The following is a 16,989-nucleotide window of genomic DNA, read 5'->3' as shown; positions in this document are numbered from 1 at the left end:
ACACACACATACAATTTCTCATTTTTCCCATATATCTTCAAAGAATCATTATATAACGTAGGAAAACTTAGGTACTCACATTAATTAACCACTCCATGTACGTTTCCAACGACTCTCCATCCATTCACTTCCAGCGGAACCCAAAAACGCTGCCCTATGGAAATAATGCTCCACATGTATCCTCAACAGTTTCTTAGACTTCCAGAAATGATAGACTTGCCGCTATTATTCTAAAATAACATCCCGCACTCAATACCACCCTGTGATATTCTATGATGGGCAGTGATGGACGGAACCCCAAGATAACGCTACATATCGAAACTTATTATCCAAAATGTAAATCAGCTTATTATACACATTTCAACATCTTATTATCCAAATTTAAGATTAACACTTATTTCTACCCTCACACACTCTCGTATCACATTCACAGAAAACACAAACAAAAGATACAGAGGGGGATGAGACATATGACGAAAACCAGTTAGCGCTGTTTTTAGATTTCAGACCCTGTCTATATGAACAGGGAAACCCATACCATTATCAAAATATTGCCTAATTAGTGATCCCACAAAGGGGTGTTGTGTCCACACTGGGATGTTGCCTACTGTATAGATTATTTTATGTCTATCCAAATGCAAAAAAAACGACCTACAGAGTACCCATGTCTCCTATCTAACTATGTAACACGGTCCCAAAAAATCTTATATTTTCTAAGTATCAGGAATAACAAAACACTTACAATAACACCTAACAATAGTAACCTATTTACCTCACTTATCAAACAGTTTTATCAAAACATTACAGGTTATAATTTGAACTTCACCAACGCAGATGCCCTCGCAAGATTACCCCGTTCTAGTCCTTCACTCCACATTAATAACCTCACCAGTCCTACGATGATCAACTCAGTACCACAGATCTGGACTTTTGGTTGCCCACAACTAACTAATTAACAATTATGCCCAAGGACACCTCACTTAAGAACCCTCTTATCAACTCAACTCATTCCTGCTAGTTACAGTGGGGCAAAAAAGTATTTAGTCAGCCACCAATTGTGCAAGTTCTCCCACTTAAAAAGATGAGTGAGGCCTGTAATTTTCATCATAGGTACACGTCAACTATGACAGACAAAATGAGAAAAAAAATCCAGAAAATCACATTGTAGGATTTTTAATGAATTTATTTGCAAATTATGGTGGAAAATAAGTATTTACCATACGACAGATCCCATATTCACCCTGCAAACCCTAAGTGACAAACAAAACAAAGGCAAGGTCTTCTCATTCTTTGTTGACTTCAAAAAATATTTTGACTCAATTTGGCATGAGGGTCTGCTATACAAATTGATGGAAAGTGGTGTTGGGGAAAAACATTATAAAATCCATGTACATTTATTTAACTAGGCAAGTCAGTTAAGAACAAATTCTTATTTTCAGGTACAGCCCAGGAACAGTGGGTTAACAGCCTTGTTCAGGGGCAGAATGACAGAATTTTTACTTCTCAGCTCAGGGATTTGATCTTGTAACCTTGCGGTTACTAGTCCAATGCTCTGACCACTAGGCTACCTGCCACCCCAAAACATAAACAACAAGTGCGCAGTTAAAAATGGCAAAAACACACACATTTATTTCCACAGGGCCGTGGGGCAAGATAGGGATGCAGCTTAAGCCCCACCCTCTTAAACATTTGGGTCAAAGAAGAGTCTGCAGCGCCCGGCCTCACCCTACTAGAATCTGAAGTCAAATGTCTACTGTTTGCTGATGATCTCGTGCCTCTGTCCCCAACCAAAGAGTGACTACAACAGCACCTAGATGTTCTTCAAAAATTCTGTCAGACTTGGGCCCTGACAGTAAGTCTCAGTAAGACAAAAATAATGGTTTCCAAAAAAGGTCCAGTTGCCAGGACCACAAATATAAATTCCATCTAGACACCTTTGCCCTCCTAGAGCACACAAAAAAACTATACATACCTCAGCCTAAACATCAGTGCCACAGATAATTTCCACAAAGCTGTGAACAGTCTGAGAAACAAGGCAAGAAGGGCCTTCTACGTCGTCAAAAGGAACATCAAATTTGACATACCAATTAGGATTTGGCAAAAAATACGTGAATCAGTTATATAACCCATTGCCCTTTATGGTTGTGAATTCCGGGGTCCAATCACCAACCAAGAATTCACAAAATGGGACAAAAGACAAATTGAGACTCTGCATTCAGAATTCTGCAAAAATATCCTCTGTGTACAACATAAAACACCAAATAATGCATGCAGAGCAGAATTAGGCCGATACACGCTAATTATCAAAATCCCGAAAAGTGACATTAAATTCTGCACCCACCTAAAAGGAAGCGATTCCCAAACCTTCCATAACCTGTCTGGGATAGGGGGCAATATTTTCACGGTCGGATAAAAAACGTACCTGATTTAAACTGGTTACTACTCTTGCCCAGAAACGAGAATATGCATATTATTTGTAGATTAAAGTTTCTAAAACTGTTTGAATGGTGTTTGTGAGTATAACAGAACTCATATGGCAGGCAAAAACCTGAGAAGATTCCAAGCAGGAAGTGCCCTGTCTGACAATTTGTAGTCCTTCTGTTGCATCTCTATCGAAATACAGTATCTGTGCTGTTACATGACACTTTCTAAGGCTCCCATTGGCTCTCTAAAGCCTTCAGAAACCGGATTGACGCGTCTCCTGTCTCTGGGCAGGTAACAGCAGCTCAGTTTGTCAGTGGACTGCCTGGTGACAGAGAGACTGGAGATGCGCTTTCACGAGACCTCGCCATTTTTTTCTTTCCCTCTTTGAATGAATACAACGTTGTCCGGTTGGAATATTATCGCTATTTTACGAGAAAAATAGCATAAAAATTGATTTTAAACAGCGTTTGACATGCTTCTAAGTACGGTAAAGGAACAGTTAGATTTTTTTTGTCACGAAATGCGCTCGCGCGTTACCCTTTGGATAGTGACCTGGACGCACGAACAAAACGGAGGTATTTGGATATAACTATGGATTATTTGGAACCAAAACAACATTTGTTGTTGAAGTAGAAGTCCTGGGAGTGCATTCTGACAAAAAACAGCAAAGGTAATACAATTTTTCTAATAGTAATTCTGAGTTTAGTGAGCCCCGAAGTTGGCGGGTGTCTGAATAGCTAGCCTGTGATGGCTGAGCTATGTACTTAGAATATTGCAAAATGTGCTTTCGCCGAAAAGCTATTTTAAAATCTGACACCGCGATTGCATAAAGGAGTTCTGTATCTATAATTCTTAAAATAATTGTTATGTATTTTGTCAACGTTTATGATGAGTAATTTAGTAAATTCACCGGAAGTTTTCGTTGGGTATGCTAGTTCTGAACATCACATGCTAATGTAAAAAGCTTTTTTTATATATAAATATGAACTTGATTGAACAAAACATGCATGTATTGTATAACATAATGTCCTAGGAGTGTCATCTGATGAAGATCATCAAAGGTTAGTGCTGCATTTAGCTGTGGTTTGGGTTTTTGTGACATATATGCTTGCTTTCAAAATGGCTGTGTGATTATTTTTGGCAGGGTACTCTCCTGACATAATCTAATGTTTTGCTTTCGCTGTAAAGCCTTTTTGAAATCGGACAATGTGGTTGGATTAACGAGAGTCTTATTTTTCAAATGGTGTAAAATAGTCATATGTTTGAGAAATTGAAGTTATAGCATTTTTAAGGTTTTTGTATTTCGTGCCACGCTCTACCATTGGATATTGGTGAGGCGTTCCGCTAGCGGAATGTCTAGATGCAAGAGGATAACAAAGCCATCACCTACGGAGATGGACCTGGAGAAAAGTCCCCTAAGCAAGCTGGTCCTTGGGCTCTGTTCACATACAGAAACAGACCACCAAAATTAAGGAAAGCTTTGACTATGTACAGACTCAGTGAGCATAGCCTTGCTATTGAGAAAGGTTGCCGTAGTCGAAGAGAAGACAGGCTACAGTATGTGCACACTGCATACAAAATGAGGTGAAAACTGAGCTGCACTTCCTAACCTCCTGCCAAATGTATGACCATATTAGAGAAACATATATCCCTCAGATTACACAGACCACCAAAGAATTCTAAAACAAATCAAATTTTGATTAACTCCCATATCTATTGGGTGAAATACCACAGTGTGCCATCACACCAGCAAGATTTGTGACCTGTTGCCACAAGAAAAGTGCAACCAGTGAAGAACAAACACCACTGTAAATACAACCCATATTCATGTTTATTTATTTTCCCTTTTTTGCACAATGCACAACGCTACAACACTGTATATAGACATAATATGACATTTGAAATGTCTTTATTCTTTTGGAACTTGTGTGAGTGTAATGTTCACTGTTCATTTTTAATTTCACTTTTGTTTATCAATTTCACTTGCTTTGGCATTGTAAACATACACTACCGTTCAAAAGGTTGGGGTCACTTAGAAATGTCCTTGTTTTTGAAAGAAAAATCACATTTACTGTCCATTAAAATGACATCAAATTGATCCAAAATACAGTGTAGACATTGTTAATGTTGTAAATTACTATTGTAGCTGGAAACGGCTGATTGTAACGCCTGCTTCCAACTCACACTCTCATACACGTAGATCCCCTGAACGCAGCTCACTTTCCAGCCCACACTCTCACTCACATAGATCCCCTGTCACATCTGCTCCTGCCCCGCCGTCTAGTGCTCATCCAGTGTCTCCTTGACTTGCCGCCACTGCCCCAGTGCTCTCTCCCTCTCCCTCTCTCTCTGTGTGTGTGTGATTTTGTGGGTGGAGACAGGTGTGCGGGAGTCACTTCTCTTCGGAGCTCTATTTTCCCCGTCATTTACTCCTCCCGTGTATGATAGTTTTTGCCTGCCTCACTAACGATGCCTTTTGCCTAACGGCGCCTTTTTGCTTTGGTCACAGCCTCCTTACTAATGAATATGTTTATCTTTAATACTACAATATCATCACATTGACCTGAAGCATACAATGTTTCAGACAGCTTTTTCTCCATCTGGATTTGGTAGCTCTTTGTAATAGTTTAGATATGAACCCACCCTATCCAACTACTACTCTAGATGCATGTAGTATTATACTATGGCATTGTTGAATACTCATTTCTGATTGGCTTGAAGAGCATTCTAGAGTGTGCATTATTAGCCTACCTTCCACAAAATTGAGGCTGCATGATTTTCCAAGGCCAGCGATGCAAGCGCATCCAGCCGTCTCTAATGATCCTTTGTTGGATACAAGTGCCCAAGCAGAGTGATAAGAGCTGCTTGATTGGCTGAGCTGAACATCGGCCTTCAAAAATACCAATCCTTTTCCCTCCTTCTGGTGAAACCATTTGTGTGTGTTCCAAAATGTATTTATTTAACCTTTATTTAACTAGACAAGTCAGTTAAGAACAAAATCTTATTTATAATGACGGCCTACCAACAGTCAAAGGCCTCCTGCAGGGACGGGGGCTGGGATTAAAAAAACAAATACAATATAAATATAGGACAAAACACACATCACAACAAGAGTCACAACACTACATAAAGAGAGACCTAAGGCAGCAAAACATGACAACACAGCATGGTAACAACACAACATGACAACAACATGGTAGCAACACAACATGGTAGAAGCACAAAAACATGGTACAAAAAAGCCAACAAATGTGAGCGATGTTTTTGTTAAGATGTGTTAATGATGCACGTTATTTAATTATTAGCTAGCCACTGCTCTGGGATAATTCATTAGCATTGACAGAATTTGAAAAAAATGGAAACACCAGCACAATCGTGTTCGAATGGAACTGGGTGAAGTGGGCGGGGCTACATAAGGCGAATAACGCACGGTATATTTGCACCGTACAATTCAATGGCTGTGGTTCATTCTTACGTTACATGTTTGAGCCGCTTTTGAAAGCAAAAGTCTAATTGATAACATTATTGGCATTGTTGAATTGGATTTTCATAATTGCAAGCTAGGACGGATGGTTTAGTTAGTTAAACTAGCAAGTCTGTTTGGTTACCAAGGCAACTAGATACTGTCCTATCTAGTAAACTTGCTAGCTACTTCAGTGGATGTTGAACACATTTCTAGCGGCAAAGGTGTTAAATTATAGCCATGGTATAAAAGGGAAGTCAACTCGTGGCTCTATGCGTTCTCTGGAAAATAATGCAACTCCGTGGAAGGTTAGAACCTACCTTCCACGTTGTTCATTATTTTCCATAGAACGCATAGCCTCTTGTTGATTATCCCTTGCTTATATAAAGGGTGGGTCTAATCCTGGATGCTGATTGGTTAATTTACCACCGGCTAAGGCTATGACGTTGAAATGCATATTCACTATTGCATCTGACTGCGCAATCCACTGTCTCATCAGCCCAGCCAGGCAATTTTTAAATCTCCACTGTAAAAAACATCTACACATTATCTCCCATTTCTTTTAGACTAGCATTTGGTTTTCAACAGCGGAGATTTGTCTCTCGGACATTTGCAACATTGTTTCAATATTGAATTTCCAACTCCAACTGTCCCGTAGTAATAAAAGTGTCGGGACGAGACAGACAGGCTGAAAGCTTTTCTCAGCCAGTCAAAATAATGAATCAGCATCATTTTTATGGACATATACGAGGAAATGTCAATAGAAAAACACAAAATGCAGTTTGCTGTCATTCCAGCTTAAGTTTGAAGTGATATTGTTAGCTGTGTAGTTGGCTATCTCTTCGGAACAGCGGCCTGGCGAGAGAGCAAGTTTTTTATGCCAGGTGAAATCGCACATCATTAGCTCAATGTTATGAATGTATCCCCCCAAAATCACTAGAAAACAGCATAAACAATTGCAAATGCAGCTACTTTGTTATTCTTGCTGCGCTGTTTGGCGTGACTGTGTTAGCCGAAGTTGGCTAGCTAGCAAGCAAGGGATAAGAATGTTGTCAGCCATCATGGCAACGGAACATTTAGAACAAACGACTGGGTCACGTCTATAGATTTAGAGCAAGAATACTTAACGACTGGGCCACGTGTCTGGAAACCGAACCAATAGAACGAACGACCAGCCGGCTTGGGTAGCAACCCTTGATTTGTGTTGGGACTATACTGTATCTCGTGGAAGGAAGGATTAAAAAAATAGGAAAATATGCCAATCATTATTTGAATATGTTGCTAACCCATTGTATAAAAGTGAGAATGACCTTGAAGCCGGTGTTGGGAGGATATATTGAAGTGGTTTGCTAACACCCTTGCCAATATATCCTCCAAACACCAGCTTCTCTGGCATTATAACTTCATTGACTGACAGACACGAGGCAACCAATTGAAAGTTGAAGGTTAGATTTAGTTTTATTCTCTTGCCTGTAAGCCTGTTTATCATTGCTCCGCTATGGAGCCTGTAGTGTTTAACTGCTGAACACCAAAAGTGAGACACGACAGAATAGAAGATGAGAGGTGTGCCTGTGAACTAGCTGACAGGTCAGGGTTGTGTTCGGAGAAGCAGGTAGCCTGGCGTTTTAGAGTAACCGAAAGGTCGCTGTTTCAAATCCCTGAGCTGACTAGGAGAAAAATATGCCGATGTGCCCTTGAGCAAGTCACTTAATCTATGTTTCTCTGGGTAAGAGCGTCTGCTAAATGACTAAAATGGATCCAGTGTCTTGTCATGATACAGTTGTACACCAGACAACGAGAGCTCCTGTACGTGACCAGCATGGGAATAGCCTGTCTCTGAACACGTTTATTCTTTAGCGAGAAGAACGGCAGATCAATGCCAGGGATGCTATCTTCTGAAGAAATTATTTCAGTTTTTGTCGTTTTGGGTCTGCTCTAGAAAATGACTTCATGTTCATGCAAAAATATTGCTGCCACCTCTCCTGTGAACATGTGTTTCTTTTATAGTCCCTCATAGCCGGAAGAGGAGGAGGTGGTAGAGGAGGAGGTGGAGGATGATGAAGAGATGGTGGAGGTGGATGAGGCAGAGGATGATGAGGAGGTGCCTTATTGCTATTATAAACTGGTTATCAACGTAATTAGAGCAGTGAAAATAAATGTGGTATATGGTCTGATATACCATGGCTGTCAGACAATCAGCATTCAGGGCACGAACCATTCAGTTTATAATGAGAGTTAGCTGCCTTTCCTCTGATTCAGAGCTGGAAATGACATGAGTTAATCAATACAGAACTATCCGTGGAAAGTGGGGGAGGAGCAGAGAGGAGAGAGAGGAGGAGGAGGAGAGAGAGGAGGAGGATAGAGAGGAGGAGAGAGGAGGAGCAGAGAGGAGGAGGATAGAGAGGAGGAGGATAGAGAGGAGGAGGAGCAGAGAGGAGGAGGATGAAGAGGAGGAGCAAAGAGGAGGAGGAGAGGAGGAGAGAGAAGGATAAAGAGGAGAGAGTGGATTAGAGGAGGACAAAGAGGAGGACAGAGAGGAGGATAGAGAGGAGGAGGAGAGAGGAGGAGAGAGAGGAGGATGAAGAGGAGGATGAAGAGGAGGAGAGAGGAGGAGAGAGAGGAGGATGAAGAGGAGGATGAAGAGGAGGAGAGAGAAGAGGATGAAGAGGAGGAGAGAGAGGAGGAGAGAGAGGAGGATGAAGAGGAGGAGAGAGAGGAGGATAGAGAGGAGGATGAAGAGGAGGAGAGAGAGGAGGAGAGAGAGGAGGATGAAGAGGAGGAGAGAGAGGAGGATGAAGAGGAGGAAGAAGAGGAGGAGAGAGAGGAGGATGAAGAGGAGGAGAGAGAGGAGGATGAAGAGGAGGAGAGAGAGGAGGAGAGAGAGGAGGATGAAGAGGAGGAGAGAGAGGAGGAGAGAGAGGAGGATGAAGAGGAGGAGAGAGAGGAGGAGAGAGAGGAGGATGAAGAGGAGGAGAGAGAGGAGGAGAGAGAGGAGGATGAAGAGGAGGAGAGAGAGGAGGATGAAGAGGAGGAGAGAGAGGAGGAGAGAGAGGAGGATGAAGAGGAGGAGAGAGAGGAGGAGAGAGAGGAGGATGAAGAGGAGGAGAGAGAGGAGGATGAAGAGGAGGAGAGAGAGGAGGAGAGAGAGGAGGATGAAGAGGAGGAGAGAGAGGAGGAGAGAGAGGAGGATGAAGAGGAGGAGAGAGAGGAGGAGAGAGAGGAGGATGAAGAGGAGGAGAGAGAGGAGGAGAGAGAGGAGGATGAAGAGGAGGAGAGAGAGGAGGATGAAGAGGAGGAGAGAGAGGAGGAGAGAGGAGGATGAAGAGGAGGAGAGAGAGGAGGAGAGAGAGGAGGATGAAGAGGAGGAGAGAGAGGAGGAGAGAGAGGAGGATGAAGAGGAGGAGAGAGAGAGGAGGAGAGAGAGGAGGATGAAGAGGAGGAGAGAGAGGAGGAGAGAGAGGAGGATGAAGAGGAGGAGAGAGAGGAGGAGAGAGAGGAGGATGAAGAGGAGGAGAGAGAGGAGGAGAGAGAGGAGGATGAAGAGGAGGAGAGAGAGGAGGAGAGAGAGGAGGATGAAGAGGAGGAGAGAGAGGAGGATGAAGAGGAGGATGAAGAGGAGGAGAGAATGGATAAGAGGAGGACAGAGAAGAGGACAGAGAAGAGGACAGAGAAGAGGACAGAGAAGAGGACAGAGAAGAGGATAGACAAGAGGAGAGAGACGGACAGCAGATGAACCGTCACCTGTAGAGCTCAAGCAGCAGAGTTCGATCAGAACCATTAAATTATTCTACTGGACGCAAAACAGTTTGGTGGAGCAAGATAGAGAGAGACAGTATGAGAGAAAAAGTGTGAAAAGGAATGAGACAGTGGATTGAAAATGTGAGCAGTGTATGATCTGTATGAATAAGGTCCTCCTCCCATTTCTCCTGCAATTGTTAAACATGCAAAAATCTATTAGCTGTATTGTTCATTAGAATAGTGCCTGTCAAACTCAATTCATATCTATAATGGCTCTGCCAATTTCAAACATAATTGTTTGTTTTTGAAAACCTCTCAGCAGTGTGTATGGAAGTTTCATCACATCACAAGTTTAACGCAGACAGTGACTCATTTGATTACTCGCTCACTCTTTCTTTCTCTTTCTGTCCCTCTTTCACACGCGCAAGCATGCACACATACACACAATCACACACACAGACACACAGCTATTCACCACCTGTGTGAGTCATGTTAGTGCCCCTTGGCTTTGTAAATGCTAATAATAACTGTCCTTCCTCTTTAGAAAGACGTCTTCCTGAAGAGATCTGTTGTGAACATAACGTTATTGTACATCTCAATGATGCTAGTCCCTGTTGTTGGTCTGATGTCATGTGTCCTATTGTGTTTTTTTCTGACAGATTCTGCCGGTAATTACAGGCAGAAGTCGGTGGTGAGCGATATCTGTTACCAGACAGAGATCTCCAGCCTCATGGACTTTGGGACTCCAGACTCCTCGCTTGACAAAGGTAGGGTGTTGCCTTGGAAATACGGGGCGTTGCCTTGGTGACGGAAGGAAGTGTGTGCATGGTGATTTGTGCCAGGAGTTGAGACTGAGACAAAGACCTGTCAGCATGTCAGATGGGTGGACACAGACAGGAGCAATGGCCTGTGAGTCTCTGTCCTGTCTGTCTGTCTGTCTGTCTGTCTGTCTGTCTGTCTGTCTGTCTGTCTGTCTGTCTGTCTGTCTGTCTGTCTGTCTGTCTGTCTGTCTGTCTGTCTGTCTGTCAATATGGCTGGCTGGACACGGGTGCAAAGGCTTTACTGCCAACTGTTAGATACTATAATCAAATGGCTGTAATGTACAGACAGTATACAGCACACAGGGTTAATGATCTGCTTGGCATTGTACTGTATACACCCAATTCTGTGCTGTGCTCAGACACAATACAGAGAAACATTGATAGGAGAGCTGAATGGGGTGAGAGGGGCAGATGTAACCTCTTTACATTCTATTGTTGTAGCATCTGAATAGAGAAGAGTACTATTGATGTTCATCTTTGTTGTATTGTGGTTTTGACCATTTTCTGCTCTAATCAGTCTTCATTTTGAGGTAAATGGCATCTAATTTTCCTCCTAAAGAACTTTCTGAATATAGGCTCTCTCTCTTAGTTGTGATCTGGATGATCAGTAATGATACTGGCCACTGAGGAGGATCGTCATAAAGAGTATTGATCACCTAAAGCTTATTGGTCAATCTATAAGTCTTGTGGGCATTTCATTTTCTCCTACTAATGATACCCATTATTCTTTATCATGCTGCCAGAAAGCCAGAAGAGTGTCCCCCACAATTATAATTGTAATCATTTCATCGAATACTGCCCCTTCAAGCAGCAGAAGTACACGCTCAGGTCATTAAATGAGCCTTATGACATTTCAATCAGCCCTGGACAGAGGTAGTATCTCTCTGTCACTCCTTCTTCTCTCACTCCTTCCTTCCCTCCCTTCTTCCCCTCCCAGGGCAATTATTCATATCTTAATGCCTGTCTTTCTCAGCTCTCCATCAACACTCTCATGTGCTTATAATGCAGAGTGACCAATCATCTGGTGTAGCTGGAGGACAGGGGGAGCAGAGAAAGAGAGAGGGGGGGTGAAAGAGAAAGGGAAAGACAGGGGGAGAGGGAGAGAAATGGGGGGAGAGAGAAAGGGAGAGAGAATAAGATAGGGAAGAGAAAGAGAGGGAGGGAGGGGGTGCAGGAGAGAGAGGGAGAGCCCCACCCTCTTCAACATATATATCAACAAATTGGTGAGGGCTCGAGAACAGTCTGCAGCACCCGGCTTCACCCTACTAGAATCTGAAATCAAATGTCTACTGTTTGCTGATGATCTGGTGCTTCTGTCATCAACAAAGGAGGGCCTACAGCAGAACCTAGATGTTCTGCACAGATTCTTTCAGACCTGGGCCCTGACAGTAAGTCTCAGTAAGTCAAAAATAATGGTGTTCCAAAAAAGGTCCAGTTGCCAGGACTACAAATACAAATTCTATCTAGACACCATTACCCTAGAGCACACAAAAAAACGATACATACCTCGGCCTAAACATCAGCGTCACAGATAACTTCCACAAAGCTGTGAACGATCTGAGAGACAAGGCAAGGAGGGCCTTCTACGCCATCAAAAAGAACATACAATTTGGCATACCAAGTAGGATCTGGCAAAAAATATTGGAATCAGTTATAGAACCCATTGCCCTTTATGGTTGTGAGGTCTGGGGTCTGCTCACCAACCAATAATTCACAAAATGGGGCAAACACCAAATTGAGACTCTGCATACAGAATTTAGCAAAAATATCCTCAGTGTACAACGTAAAACACCAAATAATGCATGCAGAGCAGAATTAGGCCGAAACCAAGTAATTACCAAAATCCAGCTGGTAAATTCTACAACCACCTAAAAGGAAGCGATTCCCAAACCTTCCATAAAAAAGTCATCACCTACAGAGATGGACCTGGAGAATAGTCCCCTAAGCAAGCTGGTCTTGGGGCTCTGTTCACAAACAAAAACGGGCCCCATAAAGCCCCAGTACAGCAACACAATTAGACCCAACCAAATCATGAGAAAACAAAAAGATAATTACTTGGCACATTGGAAAGAATTAACAAAAAACAGAGCAAACTAGAATGTTATTTGGCCCTAAACAGAGAGTGCACAGCGGCAGAATATCTGACCACTGTGATTGACCCAAAATGAATCTCTTATGGATCGGACCCTTTTTTTCAATTTTCGCCTAAAATGACATACCCAAGTCTAACTGCCTGTAGCTCAGGACCTGAAGTAAGGATAGGCATGTTGTTGATACCATTTGATAGGAAACACTTTGAAGTTTGTGGAAATGTGAATTGAATGTAGGAGAATATAACTGTCACGCCCTGACCATAGAGAGCCATTGTTTCTCTATGGTGTAGTAGGTCAGGGCGTGACTAGGGGGTGATCTAGTATATCTATGTCTATGTTGTGTTCTAGTTTCTTTTTCTATGTTGGTGTTTTGTATGATTCCCAATTAGAGGCAGCTGGTAATCGTTGTCGCTAATTGGGGATCATATTTAAGTAGTTATTTTTCCCACCTGTGTTTGTGGGATCTTGTTTCTGTGTAGTTGCCTATGAGCACTGCTTGAGCTTCAGTATTCGGCTATTCTTTGTAGTTTTGTGTGTTTCACTTTAATAAAATATGTGGAACCCAGATCACGCTGCACGTTGGTCCGCTCATTATGATGATCGTGACAGAAGATCCCACCACAGCAGGATTAAGCAGTGTGCCCAGGAGGAGATGGCCCACGGCGTGGTCGGCGGAGCCGGGGGGTGAGCCAGTGACAACCTGGGAGGAGATAGAGAGGTGGTCGGTCGACCCAAGGAGAGTACCAGAGCCCACCTGGGAGTCAATGGAACAGTGCGAGGAGGGATTCCTGGAGAATGGAGTTGGCTAAGAGTATGCGGCAACGCAGGCGTTTGGAGGAGCATGTCATCAGTCCGGTGCAACTTGTGCCGGTCCCATGCATCAGGCCTCCAGTGCGCCTCCCCAGTCCGGTACGTTCTGTGTCCCCTCCTCGCACTCGCCCTGAAGTGCATGTCCCCAGTCCGGTGAGTCCTGTGCCAGCTCCCCGCACTCGCCGTGCGAAGTGTGTCATCGTTCGGTACAATTTGTGCCGGCTCTACGCACCAAGTCTCCAGCACGCCTTCACAGCCCAGTACGTCCTGTGCCAGCTCCTCGCACTCGCCGTGCGAGGTGTGTCATCGTTCCGGTATAACCTGTGCCGGCTATACGCACCAGGTCTCCAGTGCACCTCCACAGCCGGGTACGTCCTGTGCCAGCTCCTCGCACTCCCCCTGAAGTGCGTGTCCCCAGTCCGGTGCCACCTGTACTGGCCCCACGCACTGGCCTCCAGTGCGCCTTCACAGTCCGGTACATCCTGTGCCTGCTCCTCGCACTCGCCCTGAAGTGTGTGTCACCAGTCCGGTGCCACCTGTGCTGGCTCCATGCACCAAGCTTCCGGCGACAGTTCACAGTCCAGAGCTTCCGGCGACGGTCCCCAGTCCAGAGCTTCCGTCGACGGTCCCCAGTCCAGAGCTTCTGGTGACGGTCCCCAGTCCAGAGCTTCCAGCGACGGTCCCCAGTCCAGAGCTTCAGGCGACGGTCCACAGTCCGGAACCTCCTGCGACGGTCCACAGTCCGGAACCTCCTGCGACGGTCCACAGTCTGGAACCTCCTGCGACGGTCCACGGTCCGGAACCTCCTGCGACGGTCCACGGTCCGGAACCCCCTACGACGGTCCACGGTCCGGAACCCCCTACGATGTTCCACGGACCGGAACCCCCTACGACAGTCCACGGTCCAGAACCTCCTACGACGGTCCACGGTCCAGAACCACCTGCGACGGTCCACCGTCCAGAACCTCCTGCGACGGTCCACGGTCCGGAACCTCCTGTGACGGTCCAAGGTCCAGAACGTCCAGCTCCAGGGCAGGAGCCTCCCTCTGCGCCGGTGCCCAGTCCAGACATGGCATCCAGTCCCGCTCCATGGCCGGAGTCTTCTTCTGCGCCGATGCTCAATCCAGAAACGGCGTCCAGTCCCGCTCCATGGCAGGAGCCTTCATCGGCACCGATGTCCAGGCCAGGGCTGGTGTCCAGTCCCGCTCCATGGCAGGAGCCTTCCTTGACACCGAGGTCCAGTTCAGGCACAGTGTTCAGCCCGGGTCCATGGCTGGATCCGCGGGATGAGCAGGTTCTTCGGCCCGCACCAGAGCCACCACCAAAGCTGGTGGATCCGCGAGCTGAGCAGGTTCTTTGTCCCACACCAGAGCCGCCCCCGATGCTGGCGGTTCCGCGGTATGATCGGGTTCTTCGTCCCGCACCAGAGCCGCCACCGATGCTGGCGGATCCGCGAGCTGAGTGGGTACTTCGCCCAGCACTGGAGCCGCCACCGCCACTAGTCACCCCCCCTACCCTCCCCATTTGGTTTCAGGTTTTGCGCCCGGAGTCCACACCTTTGGGAGGGGGGGGTGGTACTGTCACGCCCTGACCATAGAGAGCCATTGTTTCTCTATAGTGTAGTAGGTCAGGGCGTGACTAGGGGTGATCTAGTATATCTATGTCTATGTTGTGTTCTAGTTTCTTTTTCTATGTTGGTGTTTTGTATGATTCCCAATTAGTCAGCTGGTAATCATTGTCTCTAATTGGGGATCATATTTAAGTAGTTATTTTTCCCACCTGTGTTTGTGGGATCTTGTTTCTGTGTAGTTGCCTATGAGCACTGCTTGAGCTTCATGTATCGGCTATTCTTTGTAGTTTTGTGCGTTTCACTTTAATAAAATATGTGGAACCCAGACCACGCTGCACGTTGGTCCGCTCATTACGACGATCATGACAATAACACATTAGATCTGGTAAAAGATAATACAAAGAAAAAAGCAACCATATTTTGTATTTTTTTCTACCATCATCTTTGAAATGCAAGAGAAAGGTCATAATGAATTATTCTAGCCCAGGCGCAATTCAGGCTTTGGCACCTAGATAGCAGCACTCTATGTGCAAAGTTTTAGAGTGATCCAGTGAAGCATTGCATATCTATTCAAAATGTTGTATCAAGACTGGCCAAATGTGCCTAATTGGTTTATTCATACATTTTCAAGGTCATAATTGTGCACTCTCCTCAAACAATACTGTCAGCGTATGCGCTACTGGTGTTGAAGTCAGGTGCAGGAGAGCAGAGAGTTGTGATCAGGCGCACACTTTATTCGGCAAAAGTAACCAACGGGGGGGGGGGGGGGGGGGGTGATTTAGGAATCTCTGACTTCAGCAGTCTAATGGCTTGGGGGTAGAAGCTGTTAAGGAGCCTTTTGGTCTGAGACTTGGCACTCCGGTACCGCTTGCTGTGCGGTAGCAGAGAAAACAGTCTATAACTTGGTTGACTAGAGTCTCTGACACCACCTATTACAGTACAGTTGAAGTCGGAAATTTACATACACTTATGTTGGAGTCATTAAAACTCGTTTTTCAACGACTCCACAAATTTCTTGTTAACAAACTATAGTTCTGGCAAGTCGGTTAGGACATCTACTTTGTGCATGACACAAGTCATTTTTCCAACAATTATTTACAGACAGATTATTTCACTTATAATTCACTGTATCACAGTTCCAGTGGGTCAGAAGTTTACATAGACTAAAAAATGACTGTGCCTTTATACAACTTGGAAAATTCCAGAAAATGATATCATGGCTTTAGATGCTTCTGATAGGCTACTTGACATCGTTTGAGTCAATTGGAGGTGTACCTGTGGATGTATTTCAATGTCTCCCTTCAAACTCAGTGCCTCTTTGCTTGACATCATGGGAAAATCTAAATAAATCAGCCAAGACCTGAGAAAAAAATGGTAGACCTCCACAAGTCTGGTTCATCCTTGGGAGCAATTTCCAAATGCCTGAAGGTACCACGTTCATCTGTACAAACAATAGTACGCAAGTATAAACACCATGGGACCACGCAGGCGTCATACCGCTCAGGAAGGAGACGCGTTCTGTTTCCTAGAGATGAACGTACTTTGGTGGAAAAAGTGCAAATCAATCCCAGAACAACAGCAAAGGACCTTGTGAAGATGCTGGAGGAAACAGGTACAAAAGTCTCTATATCCACAGTTAAACGAGTCCTATATCGACATAACCTGAAAGGCCGCTCAGGAAGGAAGAAGCCACTGCGCCAAAACCGCCATAAAAAAGGCAGACTACGGTTTGCAACTGCACATGGGGACAAAGATCGTACTTTTTTGGAGAAATGTCCTCTGGTCTGATGAAACAAAAATAGAACTATTTGGTCATAATGACCATCGTTATATCTCAATCTTGTAGAGAATTTGAAAAAGTGTGTGCGAGCAAGGAGGCCTACAAACCTGAATCAGCTACACTAGCTCTGTCAAGAGGAATTGGCCAAAATTCACCCAACTTATTGTGGGAAGCTTGTGGAAGGCTACCTGAAACGTTTGACCCAAGTTAAACAATTGAAAGGCAATGCTAGTAATTGAGTGTATGTAAACTTCTCACCCACTGGGAATGTGATGATGGAAATAAAAGCT

At 44.6% G+C, this 16,989-nt stretch overlaps 1 protein-coding gene across 2 annotated transcripts in view; it reads left to right on the top strand.

Moving 5' to 3' along the window:
• Window positions 1-16,989, top strand: part of LOC115207504 (kazrin-like) — a 291,628-nt gene that overhangs the window by 208,837 nt on the left and 65,802 nt on the right. For both annotated transcript variants that reach the window (XM_029774614.1, XM_029774615.1), the window contains exon 4: window positions 10,285-10,392. In XM_029774614.1, coding sequence (XP_029630474.1) covers window positions 10,285-10,392 — 108 coding nt within the window. The remainder of the gene's footprint in view (window positions 1-10,284; window positions 10,393-16,989) is intronic.

The sequence above is a fragment of the Salmo trutta genome, chromosome 14 (genome assembly GCF_901001165.1).
Source record: "Salmo trutta chromosome 14, fSalTru1.1, whole genome shotgun sequence".
Taxonomy (NCBI): Eukaryota; Metazoa; Chordata; class Actinopteri; order Salmoniformes; family Salmonidae; genus Salmo; species Salmo trutta.
This window is presented reverse-complemented; position numbering and strand designations above follow the sequence as displayed.